General features: G+C 46.0%; 1 protein-coding gene across 1 annotated transcript in view; it reads right to left on the reverse strand.

Moving 5' to 3' along the window:
* Positions 1-22,301, reverse strand: part of LOC124015694 (protein jagged-1b-like) — a 34,511-nt gene that overhangs the window by 11,655 nt on the left and 555 nt on the right. The window contains exons 2-13 of the mRNA XM_046331099.1: positions 21,691-21,993; positions 15,897-15,954; positions 13,507-13,764; positions 12,697-12,757; positions 11,482-11,612; positions 11,024-11,143; positions 9,004-9,117; positions 6,647-6,760; positions 3,206-3,319; positions 2,451-2,497; positions 1,715-1,888; positions 868-1,018 (exon numbers count right to left, since the gene is read on the reverse strand). Of these exons, the coding sequence (XP_046187055.1) occupies positions 868-1,018; positions 1,715-1,888; positions 2,451-2,497; positions 3,206-3,319; positions 6,647-6,760; positions 9,004-9,117; positions 11,024-11,143; positions 11,482-11,612; positions 12,697-12,757; positions 13,507-13,764; positions 15,897-15,954; positions 21,691-21,993 (1,645 nt within the window). The remainder of the gene's footprint in view (positions 1-867; positions 1,019-1,714; positions 1,889-2,450; positions 2,498-3,205; positions 3,320-6,646; positions 6,761-9,003; positions 9,118-11,023; positions 11,144-11,481; positions 11,613-12,696; positions 12,758-13,506; positions 13,765-15,896; positions 15,955-21,690; positions 21,994-22,301) is intronic.

Below are 22,301 nucleotides of genomic sequence, written 5' to 3' on the forward strand. Positions count from 1 at the left end.
TGGTCAGGACAGTGTGCATATATGGCAATCACAAATGTTGATTATGTATTGCACAGAACTGACATTGCCACACATCATATAAACCTTCACAAGCACTTTGGGTGCTAAAGCTTCGAATAAATAAATATTCAACACATGCCAAAGTCCTCCTAACTTCTTCAATCTGTGGTGTGTGTTTAGATAAAAGTAGTCCAAGCGTATAAACCCTTATCAGACTGTCGTAATTACTCTAAAAAATGTGCGCGAGCACACACACACACACACAGAGAGAGAGAAAATGATGGGGGTCTATTATGTTTTTAGCAGGAAGAACACACACAGAGCACTTCAGTTTGCCAGATTTTTCTGGGGCGTTTTTGGAGACAAACACAGTCTAGAAGGGAAGGAAAAATTTAAGAAGCAGAGGCAATTTGTCAGAAGGAGGAATGGGGGGGGGTCTTAAAAGGGAGTGTCCTGTCAAAAAAGTAGTCTGACAGCAGTAGCGGCTCGAAAACATGAAACCAAATCTTAACTCTTCCCATGGTAACGAGGCCCTGGGGGACCGGCGGAGAACGGGTTTGTGCCGCGCGGGCTTGCTCACCTTAGGTCTTCACACACTGGTGTGACACACACCCAGCACAATGGCCTCAAGTTAGCAGATTAGATTACAGACTCTGCAGGTTAAACCCCCCCCCTCTCAGATTTACAGTAAAAAAAAAAGCAAAGGGAGATGAGTGACCTACATTTGTTTGGGTTAGCCTTCTTAAATGTAAATTTGTATTAGCCAAGCTAGACAAAACTGGCTAGGCTAACACTGAAAACCAACAGACTTTTACAGCAATGTAAAAACTGCACAAGGCTGATCCCAAAAAAAAAGCAAATATGAACCTTTGCAGGGTGTGGTACGACAGTGGTCCTTCAAATGGGAACAGTTCTTGCCCTCATAGTCTTCGGGACATTTGCAGAAGTAGTCGGTAGCCAGGTTGAAACACTGGGCCCCGTTTTGACATGGGTTCGGCATGCAGTAGTCGATGTCCAGCTGAGAAGGCGAGAACAAAAACAGAGAATGGTTTAGACATAAGCCATGTAAAGTAATACGTGCCATTTGACCTTTTCCATAATAACCCCATTGTAGACTTCCCCACAGAAACCTGCTAAAGACCCATAAACAAACGCTTAGCGGTGGGGAGTTGGAGGAGGCGGGAAAAGAGAAGACTGACTTAACACTTGTGAACCTTCCGTCTGGGCTAACAAGCGCGACAAAGCTCCGGTTTTAAGTTGCAAAGAGAAACGATTGCAGAGAGAAACGCAGGTGCAACTACAGTGGGGTGGATGGAAAGGTGGCACAAAAAAAAAAACTATTGAAGAGGATATCAATGAAAACAGATCATGGTGAGAAGATTCATGCAGGAGAGAGGTAGTCAAGGAAAGTTGGCCCTAACCACCAATCTAGGATCTCCAATCCTAACCTTAACAATTAAAAGGTATGGGGAAATACAGTATCCGACTGTGGATCAGTGGTTTGAGGTGACTGCAACTTACTCTGGATTTATTCAAGATAAGTTGGCCCTAACCACAGATCTAGGATCAGCTTATGCTTACCTCCAATCCTAACCATAAACCATTACCAAGGATGCAGCAATATCTGCAATATGTTATGGCTTGAGGTGACTTGAACCAACTCTGGGTAGGCTTCTGGGCACAGTGAGGGGGTGTGGTGCCAATCTCTGCTCACCTGACAGAAGTTGCCAGAGAAACCGGGCAGGCACAGGCACTGGAAGCCGTTGACGTCGTCCTTGCAACTGCCGCCGTTCAGGCACGGGCCACTGGCACACTCATCTACATCAGTCTCGCAGTGCTCACCGCCGAAGCCCAACGGACAAACACAGCGGTACCCGTTCACCATGTCCTAGGGAGGGGAAGAAAACGGAGAAAGGGAGAAAAATAAATAAAATGTGAGTGTGTGAGGTACAGAACAGTAAGGAAAACAAGCCATTGTGAAAGGGTTGGAAAATAATTAAGACATTTCTTTTTCCTGGCAGGGGACGAGAATGTTTATGGTAATCTGATCTATTGTAGTCATGAAGACCTTCCACCTATTCCCCCCCTCCCATTCTGCCCTCCTCCACAAGCATTCATGTCTTCTGCCCCCACTCTTTGTTAGCATTGCCCGAGCAACTCATGTCTGTGTTCTGAAAGCATGTCTCAGCAGTTTGCCATTTTTAAACCTGCCATAAAGGGGAAAAAAAGGGGGAGGAAGAGGGGAAGGGGAGAGAAAGCAGCCAAAAACAACTCCAATATGCCAGGAAGTATCCGAAATATGTCAATCGACCAGGACCGGTACATTCCAGAAAAATAAGAACACATCTATGTCCCAAATGGCACCCTATTCCTCATGATAGGGTTCTGGTCAAAAGTAGTGCACTATATAGGGAATAGGATGCCTTTAGGGAGAAACCCAATAAACCTACCTTGCAGGTTCCCCCATTTTGACACTGGTCCCGACAGTCATTAATATCTGTGGAAACAATTTGTAACAATCAAATACAAATAAATAAACGTATACAATTTGAGCTCCGCCAAGGAGAGGCCTTGATAGAAGATTTCCCACAAGCTTTCCTCAAGACAAGCCTCGTTTGAGAATAGGTGGTAAAAATAAAGGGTGCGATTCGTGCGGGGCCTCGGTGCGCTGGGGCTTCACGCGATTGTTTGAGCGCCCATGTTATTTGGACGTTACCGGCTGTGCAAGCAGACAATGACGAGATAAAAACGTGCATTATTATTTATTTGTATTTGTTTTTTTTTCTGTCGTCCAATTTCAGACAGACCACTCCAGAACTATTAGTCCAGGACAAAAAAAAACACTGAGCCAGTCCTAACCATCAGTCATAAACTCACTTCCAAAACTGGCCCTAGAACAGTTGTTTAAAGTTGCTACTGGCACTTGACGTAACATTGCTTCATTTTAGAACAAGGGTGTGCAACTTTAGACTCTGGAGATTGAATGGCAGGGTGAGCAGGCTTTTGTTCTACCCCGGCACGAACACACTTCCAAATAATCAGGCTTTCAATTGCCAACCATGATTAGTTGAATTACCCATGTTAGTGCTGGGCTGGAACAAAAGCCAGTTTCCCCTGCTGCTCCCTGGAACCAGACTTGCCCACCTCTGCATTAGAACAAGCGACAGGCCTTTTCATTGAGAGAGAGAGAAAAAAAATAACTCACTGGTGTCGCAGTTCTGGCCCATCCAACCAGGGAGGCACTCGCAGAAGTACCCTCCAATCAGGTTCCGGCAGGAGTTGGCATTCAGGCAGGGGTCGCCTTCGCACTCATTGGCGTCTGAAACCCACAAAACATTTAATTCCTTCATTCCTCTTACAGGGCATTCGGCATGCAACTGCGAAGTGTCGGCAGCCATAGGAATAGTTTCCCCCGACACCCAACCATTGACTAAGGGGATGCCTATTCTAGGAATTATATTTCTATGGTCTTTTCTGGTGGTCTGCATTCAAACCCGCATCAGAGCCGGTCCCCATGGTGAAAGGCAATTGGGGACAAACACAAAATGTGCCAGGTGGGGTGAAGGATTGTGGATCAAGGTAGCAGTGAAGACACCCATCCTCTCACTCCTCATTCTAAGCACTTTAAAAACACACGGCCATTCCTCAAAGGATGATCAACCCGGCTTAGGAAACCCCACATTATCTCTGCCCCCAGAGGAATCCCAAAAAACAGCCATGGAATGGAATGCCGAAGGAACTTTCCCCATCCTGGCACGCCGTTTCTAAATCTTCACACTAGAGCGCCACCAAAAGACAAGGGTGGTATGATGAATTTGCACTTAGAAGCTTAACTAATGTCAGTTTGGAGATTCCCCCCCCCCCCTAATGGTTATGGTTCAGATTTGGAGAGTGTAAGCTGGTCCTAGATCTGTGTCCTAAGGAAATCCTCTAATTGTAGCAAGGTGGTTAGAAGTTGACCTCAACCACAGATCTAGGAAACTAACTTCAACCATTAGTGAGAGAAGAGATATTTGATCCTGTATCAGTGGGCCAAATAAAGTATATAATCTCCATACTCCATAGTGGGCATAGAGATCAATACTCTCTCTATGGTAGTAGGATATATAGGTGGTAGTGGGATAGAGAAGGACTAAGTTGTTGTTGTGAGATAGAGGTTTGTAGGATATAAGAGTACAATTGTTTCTGTGATAGAGGAGATATAGGTAGAGGAGTTGCATGGGGATTGTGGGATATAGGAGGTAAAAAATTAGATAGAGGATGACTGCAAACCTGGTGGTTGAATGATAGAGGTGCCGGAATTTGTGGGATAGAGGAGTAGTTTTTAAGGGAGGGGGAATATAGAGGATGAATGAGAGCTCAGTTATATGATAGGGTTCAAGCAAGATAAGATCTCTTCGATAATCACAGCCGTATATATCCCCCCCCAAGCAGACACATCGATGGCTCTGAACAAACTTTATTTAACTCTTTGCAAACTGGAAACCATTTATCCGGAAGCTGCATTCATTGTAGCTGGGGATTTTAACAAAGCTAATCTGAAAACAAGACTCCCGGGACCACCCATACGTAGAATGTATGCACACATGACTGTAAATTTTATCTAAATGGCATATACTACTACATATCGATTGCGCAACCAGGGGTGGTAAAACCTTGGATCATTGTTACTCTAACTTCCGCGACGCATATAAGGCCCTGCCCCGCCCCCCTTTCGGAAAAGCTGACCACGACGCCATTTTGCTGATCCCTGCCTACAGGCAGAAATTAAAACAAGAGGCTCCCACGCTGAAGTCTGTCCAACGCTGGTCAGAACAAGCTGACTCTACACTCCAAGACTGCTTCCATCACGTGGACTGGGACATGTTTCGTATTGCGTCAGATGGAAATATTGACGAATACGCTGATTCGGTGTGAGAGTTCATTAGAACGTGCGTCGAAGATGTCGTTCCCATAGCAACAATAAAAACATTCCCAAACCAGAAACCGTGGATTGATGGCAGCATTCGCGTGAAACTGAAAGCGCGAACCACTGCTTTTAATCAGGGCAAGGTGTCTGGTAACATGTCCGAATATAAACAATGCAGCTATTCCCTCCGCAAGGCTATTAAACAAGCTAAGCGTCAGTACAGAGACAAAGTGGAATCTCAATTCAATGGCTCAGACACAAGAGGCATGTGGCAGGGTCTACAGTCAATCACGGACTACAAGAAGGAACCCAGCCCAGTCACGGACCAGGATGTCTTGCTCCCAGGCAGACTAAATAACTTTTTTGCCCGCTTTGAGGACAATACAGTGCCCCTGACACGGCCTGCAACGAAAACATGCGGTCTCTCCTTCACTGCAGCCGAGGTGAGTAAGACATTTAAACGTGTTGACCCTCGCACGGCTGCAGGCCCAGACGGCATCCCCAGCCGCGCCCTCAGAGCATGCGCAGACCAGCTGGCCGGTGTGTTTACAGACATATTCAATCAATCCCTATACCAGTCTGCTGTTCCCACATGCTTCAAGAGGGCCACCATTGTTCCTGTTCCCAAGAAAGCTAAGGTAACTGAGCTAAACGACTACCGCCCCGTAGCACTCACTTCCGTCATCATGAAGTGCTTTGAGAGACTAGTCAAGGACCATATCACTTCCAACCTACCTGACACCCTAGACCCACTCCAATTTGCTTACCGCCCAAATAGGTCCACAGACGATGCAATCTCAACCACACTGCACACTGCCCTAACCCACCTGGACAAAAGGAATACCTATGTGAGAATGCTGTTCATCGACTACAGCTCGGCATTCAACACCATAGTACCCTTCAAGCTCGTCATCAAGCTCGAGACCCTGGGCCTCGACCCCGCCCTGTGCAACTGGGTACTGGACTTCCTGACGGGCCGCCCCCAGGTGGTGAGGGTAGGCAACAACATCTCCTCCCCGCTGATCCTCAACACGGGGGCCCCACAAGGGTGCGTTCTGAGCCCTCTCCTGTACTCCCTGTTCACCCACGACTGCGTGGCCACGCACGCCTCCAACTCAAATCATCAAGTTTGCGGACGACACAACAGTGGTAGGCTTGATTACCAAAAACGACGAGACGGCCTACAGGGAGGAGGTGAGGGCCCTCGGAGTGTGGTGTCAGGAAAATAACCTCACACTCAACGTCAACAAAACTAAGGAGATGATTGTGGACTTCAGGAAACAGCAGAGGGAACTCCTATCCACATCGATGGAACAGTAGTATGTATCACTAGCCACTTTAACTATGCCACTTTGTTTACTTTGTCTACACACTCATCTCATATGTATATACTGTACTCGATACCATCTACTGTATGCTGCTCTGTACCATCACTCATTCATATATCCTTATGTACATATTCCTTATCCCCTTACACTGTGTATAAGACAGTAGTTTTGGAATTGTTAGTTAGATTACTTGTTGGTTATCACTGCATTGTCGGAACTAGAAGCACAAGCATTTCGCTACACTCGCATTAACATCTGCTAACCATGTGTATGTGACAAATAAATAAAATTTGATTTGATTTGATTCGAGATGGCCAAGACGCAAAGTCAGACTTTGCAACTTGGCCAAATAGTGACGACCGTATGATAGAGGAGGTGCAGGGTGTTATGGGATAGAGGACTGACTGACCGATGAGGCAGGTCTTGCCGCTCCACTGGAAGGGACAGGTGCACTTGAAGCCGTTGACCTGGTCCTGGCAGGTGCCCCCATGGCCACAGGGGTTGGGGAAACACTCGTCCACATCTGGGGGGCCGGGGGGAAGAAGAGTGTTTTACGACTAAATGTGGACTGTCAAATCAAAAGTCCATGACAATGGCTAAGTCTCTTGCGCTTGAAAGGCTGATGGAGTCATAATGACACAAAATACATTTACGTTTTTAAAGTCCCCGCCATCCTCGTCTATTCCTGAATACGTCTATATAACACACTGTGGTTGTTCAAATCTTAACCCCTATTAATATCACAAACACAACTGGAGTTATAACCAGTTTAACGAGGGCATGTCATTCATCTACTCAATTTATAATCTCAAAACGGTAGCGGAGAAATGTCAACACGGACAATTTCTTCACATCAGTCATTGGCAAACAAGTTGCTTGCAAAGAAAACAAGCCTGGTTGGCACCATTAACAAAGCGAGAATGGAGCTCCCTCCCTCTGTGCAAAATAAGGCACCTGCACATCAGCAGTACTCTACAACGGTGCTGAAGAATGAGTGTTGTCACACTTTACCAATGCATGGCAAGAAATACCGTTTGCATCATGAGCACCAGCGGCAACAAGGACACACAGAGAAAACTATTATGAACTAATACCGAACAAAGATATTTCATCAGAATATGCATCCAGTGGTGTAAAGTTAAGTAAAACTACTTTGAAGTACTACTTAAATATTTTGGCATTACCACTACATTCCTAAAGAAAACATGTACTTTTTCACTCCCGTACATTTTGAATGCTTAGCAGGACAGCAACATGGTCTAATTCACACATTTATCAAGAGAACATGTGGTCTTCCCTACTGCCTCGGATCTGGCGGTCTCTCTAAACACAAATGCTTGATTTTGTGAATTATGTCGGAGTGTTAGATTGTTCCCCGGGCTACCTCCCCTAAAAAGAACAGCATCCAGTCTCGTTTGCTTTAACATAAGGAATTTGAGAGGATTTATAGCATTTACTTTTGATACTTAAGTATATCAAATATACTTTGAGACCTTAAAATAGATAATTTCTCAAGTATGACAAGTGGTATTTTTTTACCCCCACCACTGTACGCGTCGCCATATATAGATAGATCAACTTATATACAATTTGTTTTTCCTATGAGAAAATCACCTGAATGTCGTCTACTTCATTCTATAGGTTGTTGATCGTTTGGATCAGATGGCACAGCTGTACAGTGAAAGGAGGAACTCGCCGCTGGCCTGTCACGGTTCTACAAACATGCTCGACTTGGCTGCTAATCAACACACGTGTTGCTTACGCAGTGCATGAACCCCACGAGCAGGAGAGACTTCATCATGAGTCTAAGCACACGGGCTAAGTGAGAGACATATGAGGACCAAGTCAGGAGGGAAAGATTCCACGCGAGCAATTGCGCAAAGCCAAGTAGAAACTGCCAGGTGGGCAGATGTACTCACAAAAACAAACAAACAAAACCCGTTTCAGCTGCGAGCAAGCGACTTGTTCGTGCGAAGTGTTGCAAGCGACAAAAATGTGTGATGACAGTTAAGAACAAGGGATGACACCTAAAATAAAAGATCCAACTGATGCCATTAGGTGAAGATGCACGACAAACTGTAAGCACCAGCGGGGCCACAAATAAATGTGTTTAATAACTGACAATAATGGACTATTTTTGACTGCGGTTTTAAAAAGCGACACATTCATTATAATGCCATTCTGGCTTTTGTGCCGATTTTCACTATTTATCAACCACAAATGGTGCCAATACTGATGTTTATGCAACTGAGATTTTCTTCAAATCGACCGCGCGTCTTGCTGACCGATCATGTGTCTTGTTGGTTTGGGTTACTTGTATTAGTTTTGTCGGTATAAAAAGAAGCGGTTACAGTGTTCCAACGCACATGCTTTTTGTTTCATAGAATTTCAAGTGTAAAAAAAATAAAAATAAATAAATAAATAAAATATTTTAAAAATAAATTTAATTTTAAAAAAATAAAAAAAAATCGCTTTTATTTGTGAAGTGCCTTTGTTAAAACTATGTTTAGTGATTTGTCTATACCAGTACCATACACTAATAAAATATTTGAGGAGGGAAAGAACATATTTTCATTTTTAATGTTGCCTAAGACCTTCATAAACACAACAAGATAATTATTTTTACGATGGCATATATGAAATATATTTGACTGTTAGAATGTTGACGTCCAAAAGATGTGTCAATTGGCACGAAAAAGGCCAGTATAATATTGAATTCAAAATGACCCAAACCTCAGGTATTACATACTAGAATGTATTACTTACTGATGCTGCAGGAGGGGCCACTCCAGCCGGGGGCACACTGGCAGTCGAAGCCCTGACTGGTCTCCAAACAGCTCCCTCCATTAAAACAGGGCTCCGACAGACAGGCATGCTCTGCTACGGACCGAGAGACAGAGCAAGAGGTAGATCGAGCGGGTAAAGGGAGAGGGATGGGAGTGAGAAGGGAGAGAAAGAAAGGGGAGAGGGGAAAGGTGGAGAACAGATAGAGAGTTAAACTCCCAAACTCAGTTCTCACACTGCAGGAGGGTGGGGTGGGTTTTCCCCCCTCGCTGCAGTCGGTTCCCAGCAGCTTTCTCTGGCCCAGCTAGGCTACAGCCAGTGGAGTGGAAAGCCCCTTTGACCTCTCACTAACCAGCTCTGGACCACACCGCAAGACGAGGAGCGAGAGGGGGAAGGAGAGTTAGGAAAAGATAAAGAGTGCTGAGTGCAAGAGAAATAAACAGAACAAGAGAAAGAACAACATTTCTCAATGAGAAAAAGACAGAAAGAAAGCAAAAGACAGAAAGAGAAAGACAGAGGGTCCGATCTCCCACTAGGCCTACGTCGTTAGAAAAAAAAAAACATCCCCTCTCCCGTTTCACTCTCACTAGCCCCCCAGGGCCCTAGCCCTATAGCCTTAGCGTTTACTCTAGCCAGCTAGCAGGAAATCGTCTGTCATGGCATGCTGACCCCGCCGAGCGACGCGCCGTGACTTCCACCCCAGCGTAAATCATTGTCCATCCCGTCGCAGGAGGACGAGAGAAGAGAATAGCAAACTCAAGTCACGACGGATTCCTCCGCTCAAATCAATTAATGCTCTGCATTCTTTGGCTGGCAGATCGAGGTAGCGTCCCAAATGGCAACCTATTCTCTATATAATGCACTACGTGCTTGGTCAAAAGTAGTGCACTGAATAGGGTGCCATTTTGGACTCCCACCCGAGGGGGGGGGGGTGAGAGGGAGATGACTGTTGATTGGTGTCAGCGGGCTAGGGGCACGGGAGGAATAGAGGGGGATATAGGGAGGGAGAGAAGGAGCACAGGAGGGGGTTTAATGTTGTTGGTCTGGCTGGGAGAGAAAAAGAAAAGGAGAATTCAGGCTTGGCTGGAAGCTGGAATCCCCCTCTTCTCTCCCTCGTTCCCTCCCTCGCTCGCTCTCAAGATGACCGGCGATAGTTTTCAAACCCTCGCTACAAACAGAGTGGCAACTGTCCCAGACAAACACAGAGCGGGCGTGTTTGACTGCCAACGCCTACAGGGAGCTTTCCCCTCAATTAGCTGAGTCATGCCTCCATTGACCCCCATACAAAACAAGGGCCATCTACTTATCCTAATGATCAAATTCGACCCAACTTCATTGAAACATCCTCAACTAAAGAAAAAGACATACAACTCTATGACATCCCTATGATCAAAACTCAAACTTTATAGAAACCAACCTTGATTCTAACAATTGACACATTTTAAACCATTTGAAGATGTGAGGTAACTGTTAGATTTGTTGATGAAGCTGAAATTACAATCCACCCTCAGAAAGGTTAGCTCCGTTACTGCGTCTCCTTCCGTTCCCGTTTCCCTTGATGATACCTTAATGAGGTCGTCACCTCCTGGCCGGAGTGACGCGTGAGACCGCCCCACAAACGGAACCTCCCTGGATGGGGTTAAGCACGGGGCTGACCCCCCTTAACCCCTGAACCATGACCCCTCGACTTCCCACCCCGTCGCACCACATGACTCAGATCTCACCGACCAGTCTTGAGAAAACAAATACCCTTTTCTCTCTCAATCGTCACCAGAAAATGAAAAAAGTTGAGTGGGAGACAGGAGAGAGATTCTCCAACATAGTAGACTTGCTGCGCTTGAGTGTCCAAGACTAATTTCACTCTGGGACAATACAGTTAATCTTATCTTCTACTCCAATTTCACTCTCATAAGGAATAAACATGGAGTGGAACCAGACCCTAGACACTACAAGCGATTTACCTATTTACACACTCACGTACGTGTCTCGTCAGGTGACTCACCTTTCTCGCAGTTGACACCAGAGTAGCCGTCAGGACAGGCACAGTGGTACTTGTCAGGTCCAGTGTTGCTGCAGGTCCCCATGTTCAGACAGGGCTGGAATGTACCACATGTGTTCAGGTCTGGAAGACAGGGAGGGAAAAGTATGAGTGTGTTGGTATTTCACAGCAAATGGATGAGTGTGTTTGTGAGGGCACCAGTTATCAGCTGTATATCTACAGAGCAGAGGGGTATACCACTAAGCAGGATCAATGAGTTAGCCAGCTAACTTGCCTAAATATATCTATATTTATCTCACACACTGTAATTGACTCAACAACCAAAATCATCTAAGTTTAATCTAAACCAGAAAATCAGTAGGCCTTATGGTTGTTATCAAAGTTAGCTGGCCAACCCAATAACCATGCTTTGTAGTGTACCTCTCTGGTGTGTATTTGCATGCGTGCATGTGTATGCTTACCTTTGTCGCAGAGCTGGCCGCCAAAGTTTGTGTCACAGAGGCACTGCCAAGGTTCCACGCAGCTTCCATGCACACAGCCCGGGTGAGGGATGCACTTATCACAGTACTCACCCTGCCAGCCGTACAGACACCTGCAGGACACACACGCACTCGATAAGTATTCAATGCAGGGGACAACCGAGCGACACTATCCCGCTTAAAACACACACACGAATGGGTTGGGCTGGGCCAAGGCTGCTCCTTGAGTAAGTAAAAGTGCTTGTCTGGACAGGGCACTAGCAGGGGTAAACTTTTCATCCTAAAGTCATTAGGATAACAGAGCGAATCGTGTACACACCCCCACACACACACACATTCATTCATTCCTGGTATCCATGCCCAGCCCACCTTTGCTACATGCATTGGATAACTATCCCAGATACCCAATATATACACCTCCTACCCACTGAAAGGCTTGAATGAAAGCTGCAAAAAATATGAAGCCATCAAAAGTACACATTTCACTGCAGCCTCCCGTAAAAATCAGATGTGTGTGAGTTCAGAAGAAGCCATAGAAGCTTCTCCAGAATCGCCACAACATGCTAACTTCTCCTACCGCCACTTCCGATTGGTTCTTGCCTGCAAGACTAAAGGGCTAAATCAAAGCATTGCACTGAAGGGAGGTGAAAAGAGGGTGGGGGGGGAATCCTTTGAATTTGACAGCGGTCTTCGAGACCAGATTCCACCACCGCCGCCATTAAGCTCTCACCACACTGGGGGCCCCCTTCCCAAAACATGCAAAGGTTCAGGCCCTTCACAGCTCTGGATGATGGGAGGGGGGATTCATTGGGTTGTGCTTATTAGGGCACGCAATGTAAAACAGTCACTTCCTGCTTCAGTCTGTTTTCTTCTGTTTGGTGCCTAACGAACACGTCACAATCAAGGGTTGAGAGTTTGATTGCCACGTATAGTAACATGTATATCGTATAGTGTCATCTAAGACACTGCCAGAAATGACTATGTCTCCATTGAGTCTGATGCCAATCCAAAGTGGGCAGAACGCATGGTATTGGGAATTCCCCCTGCCAATGGTGTTATTTCCATGTGGAACAAGGGTGCTGCTGAGTGACAACAAGTCGGGAGTGAGATTTTGAGTCTGGCTCTTTTCAGAGTTTTTTTTTTTTTTACTAACTTAGGTTAGCTGAAAATGGTTGTGTTGGGAAAAGGGGTGCTTACTTGCAATCTCCGGGCAATTTACAGGAACCGTGTTCAGTGCTGCAGCCTTGCCTGCAAATAGCTGAGAGAGAGAAAGAGAATGAGGGAGGAAGTAAAGGAGAGAGCGAGAGGGGGAGAGAAAGAAAGTCAAGTGTTGTGATGGTGAGAAGTCAGCAAGAAATTCACAGGGGGGGGTGGGAGTAAGAGTGACAGAAAAAAAAAGCACAAAGAGTCAGCATGATGATGTCAGACAGCTCCCCCTCCCCCATCTCATCTCCAAACTCGTGGGAATGTCCTAAGCTCCAACCGGGGCAATAATCCTACAAAATCCGAGACTTATCCCAGAGCCCTGCCATTGCTCCCCGCTAGGATACTAAGGCCTGGGGGGTGCGCTGGTGCATTGCAAACAGCCCAAATTCCAAACGGCAACGCTAACTATTTGTTAAAGCCTGCCGGGCCAGCCGTGGCCAAAGTCTGCTGCGTTAAGACAATATGCCCTCGTGTCAATGGTTGAAGAGGCCAGCTTGACCCCACCCCTAAATTATATAATTTAGCCTAGTGTTCATTCTCTCTCTGGTCGGTTTCACCTCAACGCAATTGCTGTCAATTGTGGGCCAAGTCGCTAAAGCACAAGTTGCCCTTAAAGGCCCACTGTTATTAATTAATCATTTGAATGATATATTCCAATTGATTGTTGAATGTCACTTGATGAATGCCTTTTGAGCTTTGTTCAAATGTCTAACCTCATGGAAAAAAATAAACTTCTTTAGCTTGACTTCACGTTGCTGTAAAATTACAGACAACTGCTTTGGTTAAATCCCTCCCGCTTACCAGTGCTGCATTCTGGTCCGGACCACCCTTCGAGGCAGGTCTTGTTGCCGTTGTGGTCGCAGTTGTAGTGGCCAAAAAAGTCGTTGCGCGGACGGCAGAACTTGTTGCAGCCGAAACCGTAGTAGTGCTCGTCGCAGCTGACCCGAATCTGGTACTCAAACTGGCCCACCGGCCCGTTGTGCTTCAGGCTCTGCCACTGGCGGCTGGGGTTGATCATGCCCGACTGAACAGCCTTCTCGATCCTCTCGCCTCCCACGCCTGATGGAGGGAAATGGATTGCGGAGAGAGAGGACTCAGAGGGACTGGTAGGAAACACATGTGCATAAGGTGGAGGCAAAGACAAATGCAGTCATACAATACATACACAGAAGTCAACGCATGATGTCAATGCCCATTCAGCGAGACCAAGCGTCTTGCTTTGGGTCATTTTAATGCCACTTCTCGGACTTTACTAGTACAGGGTCTCCAAATATCACTGGGTAAATGCCCAAATATGAATTGCCATCCAAGGCTACAGCTGCCAACAGACATAAGAGGTGATGCCTCCTTCTGTCCCTGCCCACTTTGCCACCCTCTGCTACCCTTGCACCCAAACAAACTCTACTTAACCAGGGTCAGCCCTCGAGGGAAAGAGAACGGCATCCCTCCCATGCCAGCGCTGCCATGTCACTATGTTAGGGCAGTCACTGCCTCCTAATCCCATTTTCCATGAAGAAGTCCTCTGGTAGTCAAGAAATACAGAAAGGCAGTAATGCAAACGACACTATTTTATTTTATTTTTATTTTTTAACTGTCCATAACAGTCTGCCCACTTAAATTCCGTTCAGCCTCTGCAAGCTTTGACAAGGGGGGCGCGAAAATTAACAAAAACTTAAGCGTAGAGTTTGTTTACTCTTTTCTTGGAGGGAAAGCTGCTTTGTTACGGCAGTTGTAGTGGTGGGCCGTAGTAGTAATATTCCATGCCGTTCTAGAACCCTGAGTGCCAATGTGGTATTTCTCCAGTGGAATGCAAAGTGTGGTCGGGGTGAGGTGACGCCCTCTCACTACCTGAGGCCCGGGAATAGTTTGACGGCGAGGGGGTTGTGGTTTGGCAAAACGGACAAAATTAACCCAGGGTCCTTGAGAAAAAAAAGAAAAAAGACCTGGAAGCAAACTGTGACCCACCATATCAAACAGGAAAGCCCTGGGACGGTTGACTGTGTGAGAAACAGCCAACCCCAAGAAACTGTACTGTCCTGGTGATTTGACCAAACATTTAAACCTCTCAGTTCTGTGGTGAATACCGCTCAGGGCAATGAGTTGGCACCGACATGATAGTTACCACGGTAACTTGTAATTTAAGCTTATGTAAGCACAATTTAGAGACGCTAACTCTAGACTAAGGTTAGCCGTAGCAGTGTATCTGGATAGCATTAGCAGCACAACTGTGATAGGCTTTTAATGTGTCTGCTTATTGGAGGCTAACTGGCCACGTGCCCAGGGCACTTAGCTTGTTGACGCTAAGTGAGACGGCCAATATTTGGCCTGTCCTCACTTGGCCCTCTTCCTTGGCAGACATTTTCATTGATCTAGCTGGCTTGTTGTGTGTGCTTGTCGGCGGGAGGGCTTTCGAAAAATACAAGTCTTCAACCGCACACTAACCTTTCTGCATTTGGGCTTTATTGGCCCGAATGCGATGATTAGTTTCATGCTCGGTGTAGACTTGGCTGTGGTGGAACTACTGCCCTGCCCTCCTTCTGGGCCAAAGCACACCTGGACAGGGGTCAGCGTACCCTGGGGCCGATTTAACACTGGAACTATAATGGTTCCTTGAGGAATGCCAAATGCAACACACAGCCTTAACTCCCACTGACTGCCTAACGGTCGGGCTGAAAACAAACAACGCTCAAATCTGTAGTGTGATCTCGCTCAATCTCTTCCTCACTCTCTCCCTTTCCAGTCTATACTACCGTCACTGTTTCCTGAATGAGAGTATTGTGTAAAATGACAGTTGAGAGCTATATGGATGGTAGGGGAGTACGAGAGGCAGAGGGAACGACTCCAGGTTATTTATGCTTGATAGTTTTCTGCCCAACGTTGGTCAGTAATGCCAACCAATGGCTTTTCAAATGGGGGAGGGGGGGGTGAATGTGAGTATCATAAAGGCCAATGTGTGAGTGTGTACCCCACACACAGAATGGTGGCATGACCATGGCCTGCACCTGCCATCAGCATTTAAAAACATTTTTATAAGCACAAGTAAAATGTCCCTCCCCCAAAATGTCCCTTAACAAGAAATTAAGCCCCCCACCCAATTTTGTCCTGGGATCACCACTCATGTTGCTTTTGTAATGTGAAACCGAATATATATATATATAATATATAACATAATGGTGGGGGATAATACTCACTGCCCGTAGAAGAGTCGTTGTTGAAGTCCAAGGCCTCCACGATCAACGTATAGGACCTCTGGAGAGAGAGAAGATTGATAAGACAGAGAGAGGTGTCAGATAAAATAAAGCCACAGCTGCGTTAATCCTTTCACCCCTGGCAGATACAGGTTTTACTTTTAGATTCCTTTCTGCATAGTTCCTGTTAACAGAGTTGGCTATAGGCTACTTCTTATTTAGCCTACTGTTTGAATGGGCATAACATATTGGCAGAAATCTAAAGAATTGGGGAAGAGAAAATCCCATCTGAGGTAACTGTTGTTAGATTTGGTATAACATTAATGCAGCATGTACCTTTATCAATAAAATAAAACAGTTCATTATAGGCACACATTCACAGGGAATAGGGTAAATACAGCCAAACTCCTTCCCATTCGTGAGCACACACACACCAGAGAGCCGCAAGCGAGTGGGTATGGTGGCGTTTAACGCCGTGTCTGTCCATTGGCCGCTCTCCATATGTTGCAGATTAGAGAGAGCGCAGCTATCCCCCCCGAGGCGCCAGCAGCCCTCTGATCCGGGCGGGCTAAGCCACTCTCCCTTCCAGCAACACACCCCAAAATTAACCCACTGCTTTCTCTTCCCCGGATAGAGAGAGATCAAGAGTGGCGATAGAGCAAACCGCTGGCATTGTTTAAAAACCATCCTGGGTTCCTTTCCTTTATTTTCCCCTTCCAGTGCACTGTGACTAGTTGTGTGGAGCGACTTGAGGGCGCTGTAATAGATAGAACAGAATGGTTTTGAGGTAGTGGGTTTGCATCTCTGCAGTGTGTGTGTGTGTGTGTGAAGGCAATTTCAGTGTGTGTATACTTGTGTGTGCGTCATGGGGACGGGGGTCCATTATTTCGGCACCTCTTTGAAACTGTCTCTCTCAAAGGCCCCCATCGCTCTCACCGGTATCAGATAACAGACAGTGGAGAGCCGTGGAGGGCTGGGCTGAGGGGGGGGGGGGCAAGAGTGTGTGTATGCGGGCCTTCATTCATTTGAGACTGTTGTGTACAGTATCATGAGTTTTCATCTGGGTGCATCATATATCGGTTTGTGTGCACGCGCAATTGTGTGTATGTGCGAGCTAATAAGTGTAAGTGCATGCCCAATGCAAGTGTGTGTGTGTGGGTCCATACTTGGCTCCAGTCAGAGGGCCTCTCTCCACTCACGACACTAAACTTGCCAACATTCACATGAGCACTCCTTGTATCACTTGTCAATGAAGCTCCAAAAATATGAGAGGGGGGAGGAAAGAGTGTGTGGTGGTGGAAACAGGGGGTGATGAGGGGGTTGGGGTGGTCGGGGCAGACAGCTTGTTCTTTCCCTCCCTCTCCCTTGGAGGCATGCCCGGCCTCTTGTGTGGGGCTTATGGCCTTGCCACTTTGTCCCATTTAAACAAACAACGCTGGTTCACTAGCACACATAGCCCTGCAAAGCCTAGCTACATTGTTCCATTGAATTACTGATCGTTATCTTATATGGATGTCAGTCTAATTACTGGTTATTACTCCCAGGAAATCCAGATGATGTCAAGATTTGGGGAAAACCACACAGTAGTACCAACTGTGTGTGCAGCCATTTTGCATATTATGATTCGTGATCATAACCATTGAAATGGAGAGAGGTGCTAAACAGTGGTAGCCAAGTCAACTCAACTTTCTTAAACTATCTAAAGCTTGGGAATTTCACAATTTAAAAAGCACTGTCCTTAAATAAACTCCAGTCAAAACTGTTATTTCCTCACAAATATCAAAGAAAAATTATTTCAAAACATTTCCCCCTGCCAAACCCAGTCGGTTAGTACATGCCACCGGTCGACTGTGCCAAAGTAATGTTTACCAAAACGGTAAATAGCAGCCAGGTAAGAAAGCAAAGCACACCATCCCTTCTTTCCCCAGACTAGTGGTGCCTTGCCCACTTTCTCCCCTACGTCACTCCCTCCTTCAACACGATTGAGTAATGTTGGAACGGTGCCCAACTACATGTTCCGTACCCAGTTTTGGTTGAGGACAGAGGCACAGCCGGGCGCTTTCGTTAGGCTGAGATAAGTGTGGGAAAAAGCAAGTGAAATGAGCAGACAAGCCTGGGCACGTCCAGGAAGGGAGTCGGCAGGGTGAATAAGTGCCTGTGTTTTGCAGAGCAGTAGGAGCAAGGCTCACGCTATAGTAGCCTGATTGGCCTCTACCTATAAAGGGGAACTTCTGGGCGAAGGATAAAGTCATCGCTGCCCACATTGAATGAAAGCACAATTGTGGATTCTTTAAAATCATGCTCTATTCAACACTCCGGAAGCCCTTTATCAAAGGTCAACTGATACGGGGCCACAGACACAGATTAAGCCTAGTCCTGGACTAAAAACACATTTAATGGAAATTCTGCATTGCAATCTTTTTTTTTGGTCCAGGACTAGTCTTAAGTCGGTGTCTGTGTCTAGGAAACCAGTGTTTTGACATTTACAAGCTTTCAATGCTTCTCAAACATAAAAATGTCCAGTTTGACAAACACTAAAATGAAACTTCTACCTGGACGCGTTGTGCAGAAGATACAAGCAGGCTGTTCGGATTAACCTCACCTCATAAATCACGGTGTGCTTTTCAGTTTTGTACTGTCGGACCTCTCCCCCTTTATTAGGCATTCCCCCTGCCTCTCCTAAACACACACACACACACACACACACACACACACACACACACACACACACACACACACACACACACACACACACACACACACACACACACACACACACACACACACACACACACACGGCCAGATGCAAGGTAGATGAGGCTTTTACGACAGTAAGGGAGATGGAGAGAAACAGAAAGAGATGGGGAAACAGAGGCAGACAGATGGATTGCAGAGATACAAGAGAACGAGAGATGAGCGAGACTAGTATAATAATCCTTGCTAAGAAGTGAGAGCGAAAAACCCCCCAAAATGAACAGAGAAAGAAAAGCCAAGCATCAATGTTGTCACTCTGGCTGAACTTCAGCCCGCTGTTTGACCATGGGTGGTGGTGGGGGTGGTGGTGGTGGGAGTCTATCCCCACTGGCCTCCATCCTTCTCTAGGCTTTGGCTTTGGCTGCTGGCTGGTAGAATAATAGGCCTACCGGCATTACGCGAGTAAGGCAACCGGTGGGCCATAGGGGCCGAACTTCAAAATAATGGCAACTTCAGCACAACGGTTTAGTCTGGGAGCCGCCGAACGAACCGCGGCACTGCTGAGTCTACTGCTGCATCCTGTTGCTTACCCCCAGCCACATTATTCCCATCCTGGCCTCCCATTATCTCCCATAATCCTCGCTGCCAGCCCGAGGCTATTGTTCCCCCTCCTGTTAATATAAGCTGTCACTGCTTCTGTCTGGCTAGGGTCGTCAAGCCAGGGGCCGAGAGAGAGGAGAGAGAGAGAGTAGAGAGCTCCTCTCGCCAAGCTCTAAAAAGAATGAGAGGAGAACAGTGGCCTGTGTCACATGTGAGAGTTCAAAAAGGAGAGGGGGAAAATAGGGGGAATGAAAGTTCAACAACCGCAAGTAAGATGTTGTTGGCGATACTTTTGGCCATGGCAAGAGGCTGCCATTTGAGGGCCCAATAAACAGACTGACGCAGAGTGAGGTTGTCTTGGTTAGCCAGTGCCAATTTGGGGTCGGGGTTGTGGACATATAAAAACAGACCCAGGGCCACTCTAGCCTAGCCAAGCCTGGGGTGTATTTTTCACTAGGAACTAACAGAAGCAAACGGACTAAAGTGGGGAGGGATGTACCTAAAATCATTCAATAAGAAACTCATTTTTGTTGCAAAATGTTTTCCGTAGTTAAATGTTTTTCTATGGTGTGCACTAATGAATACACCCCTGCTTCTTCGAAGTAAGGGGATGGTGACTGCTTCATTTAACACACCAGTTACTATAGGGTGGCAGGGTTAAAAAGATGGAATGTCTTGGGACCAGTCAAGCGCAACCGCCCAGGTTGACAAAGGGCGGTGGGGGAACAAGAGGCCTTTATACTGCCTGTGTTAAGGTCAGGGGCGAGGGTACACGCCCAGACCTTTGTGACTTAGGCCATGTCGACTGGCCCTATACAGTAGTGGCATCGTGTCCTAAACGCTGGCTGACTGTTCAGTTTATGAAATATTTGGGAATATTCCATACTCGGAATCTCAAGTGTCCACACCTGTGCTAAACAGAACAAAATGCTGGCATAGTTCCAAAAGCCCCCTATTGCTAGGAATATACTCTTTACAATCGACTTAAATTTTTAAAAATGTTTTTAATCCAGATCCTGATTCTATATGACAATATAAATCCAACTTCGCCCTTCCACAACACACATCATTTTTCACCCATTAGGTCTAGCCACAGAGAACACTGTAAGTAAAGGGTTTAGAGGGGGGATAAAAGTCTCCATCAACCATGCCCCCCTTGCAGATGCTCTCCTCCCTCTCTTGCTCCCAGTTCCATTTCTCCCAGTGGGAGGCCTCGTTACCTAGCAACTCCCTCAAAACATCCAATCACTTCATCCCATTGATGACCTGGCACCTCTTCATTGAATGCTGATGAGGCACAGATTTACAATTCATACAAAACAGGGGTTATTGTACGACCACAAATTTAAGTGTGAAAAAAAAAGAGAAGCCAATTCCCCATTCAATATTTCATTAAGTTTGCCCCTGAGCTTGTCTTTGTTGTATTCCTGGGCAAACAATCTTGAGTAATTAACCAAATTGCTAGGTAGAAATGAGATGGAAAAGAAAATATGCAATAGGACAATGGCTTCTTAGCTAGGTCTTTTCATAGTGATATTGGAGCATGTCTAGACATCCTTGTGTGTCCAAAACACATTTTGATGCTGCCAGGGCAACTTATCTGCATTGAAATAGCATCAGTCCACTTTGGTTGTCATGTTCTTCGGTCAACTACAGCCTAATCCTTGACAATAATTGCTGGGTACAACTAGCCTACCTCATTCAAGATGATTCCTCTCAATTCTCAAAAACTACAGTATAATCTCACAGAGCCACAGAAAAAAAATGAGCTCAAAACATGGATGGCTTCATGTCATGAAAATTGTGGCATGGTAAAAAAAAAAGAACGTACACACGTACACGAGAACAGTCAACCAGAGGAATGTGTATAGTTAAGTGAGTGAAGCCTCTGCTTCCTGGGAGCGCACTGTGTGTAAACGCCGTGGCTAGATAACCCAGCTGTTTTATTGCCTATTCTTGCACAAGCCATTGTTTGAGGCTCGGCTACTGGTCGCGCTCTTTAGGAAAAGACCGTGGGGAATGAATCCCGTTTAGGCAGCGCGTCACTGGTAGAATGATGCGACGCTACAGCTCTTCGTAAACGATTAAACCTCTTTGGACTTGCCCATTTCGGTTTAACATTTCCGCCTATTCCCAATAACCATCGCATGAACACTAGTGATGAGTATTCAGACAGCGCAAGCTTATGGACCACCTCACTTTACTCTCTGCCAATCTGACTGAACAATAATATACTGTTTTTTGTAAGAATAAGGTTACCCCCTAAAAAAAAAAACTTTACCGTGTCTTGTGGCCCATGAACTTGCATTGTGTAGCCTTGCCTGCTTCACATGCTGCCATTGACATATCCAAAAGTTACTTAATTTGCCCATCCTTTTTTGTAGTCTATTCATCTAAATTGCACTTTGCGGAGACAAAATATTTGAGGGTTCAAGTTCTCAGCAAACTCGAGCGCCCCAGTGGGAGAACGTGTTATATAAACATAACGACACAATCAACTCACCGGCCAAGCGAAGCTGAAAGGTAACACAATCCTTGACTTGTCACTCCTCGTGTTCCGCAAAGAAAAAGTATTCCCTCCGACCACGGGTGTCGAAGCCGTCCCGAAACTGCATGGGCCCGCCGAAGAGACCTTCAACTGGTACTCCTTTAGACATACTTTAAAATAGGTAGCACACTCATCCCTCGTGCATCTGCGATCTACGGCATTCCGAGATCCATCGCAGCACACACCAGTCTGCAGTTCGCCATTCACGTTCTGCATCGACACAATTTGCAATTCGAAGTGTCCTGATGCCACAGCCAACTGTTTTTTGGAAAGAAATGTGCAACATTACTTCATTTGAATGAGTCTTGCCTTTTTTAATACCTTCCTTTCAAACTGTCAATCAACATGTACGCAAGCTTGAACATTTCCAACTGTAGAAGTAACGTTAGCTAACAGCTAAATAGAAGTAGATAGCTGCAACAAATCGTATCAAGCTAAAGTAGGTAGATAACGTTAAACGTTATCGTTTGTTAGCAAGCTAATATCGACATTAGTTAAGTGTGTGATTTGTAGTTACTAACTTGCAACAAACTATTGCAAATAAACCCCCTTACTGTTATTTTACA

The sequence above is a fragment of the Oncorhynchus gorbuscha genome, linkage group LG26 (assembly GCF_021184085.1).
Source record: "Oncorhynchus gorbuscha isolate QuinsamMale2020 ecotype Even-year linkage group LG26, OgorEven_v1.0, whole genome shotgun sequence".
Lineage (NCBI taxonomy): Eukaryota > Metazoa > Chordata > Actinopteri > Salmoniformes > Salmonidae > Oncorhynchus > Oncorhynchus gorbuscha.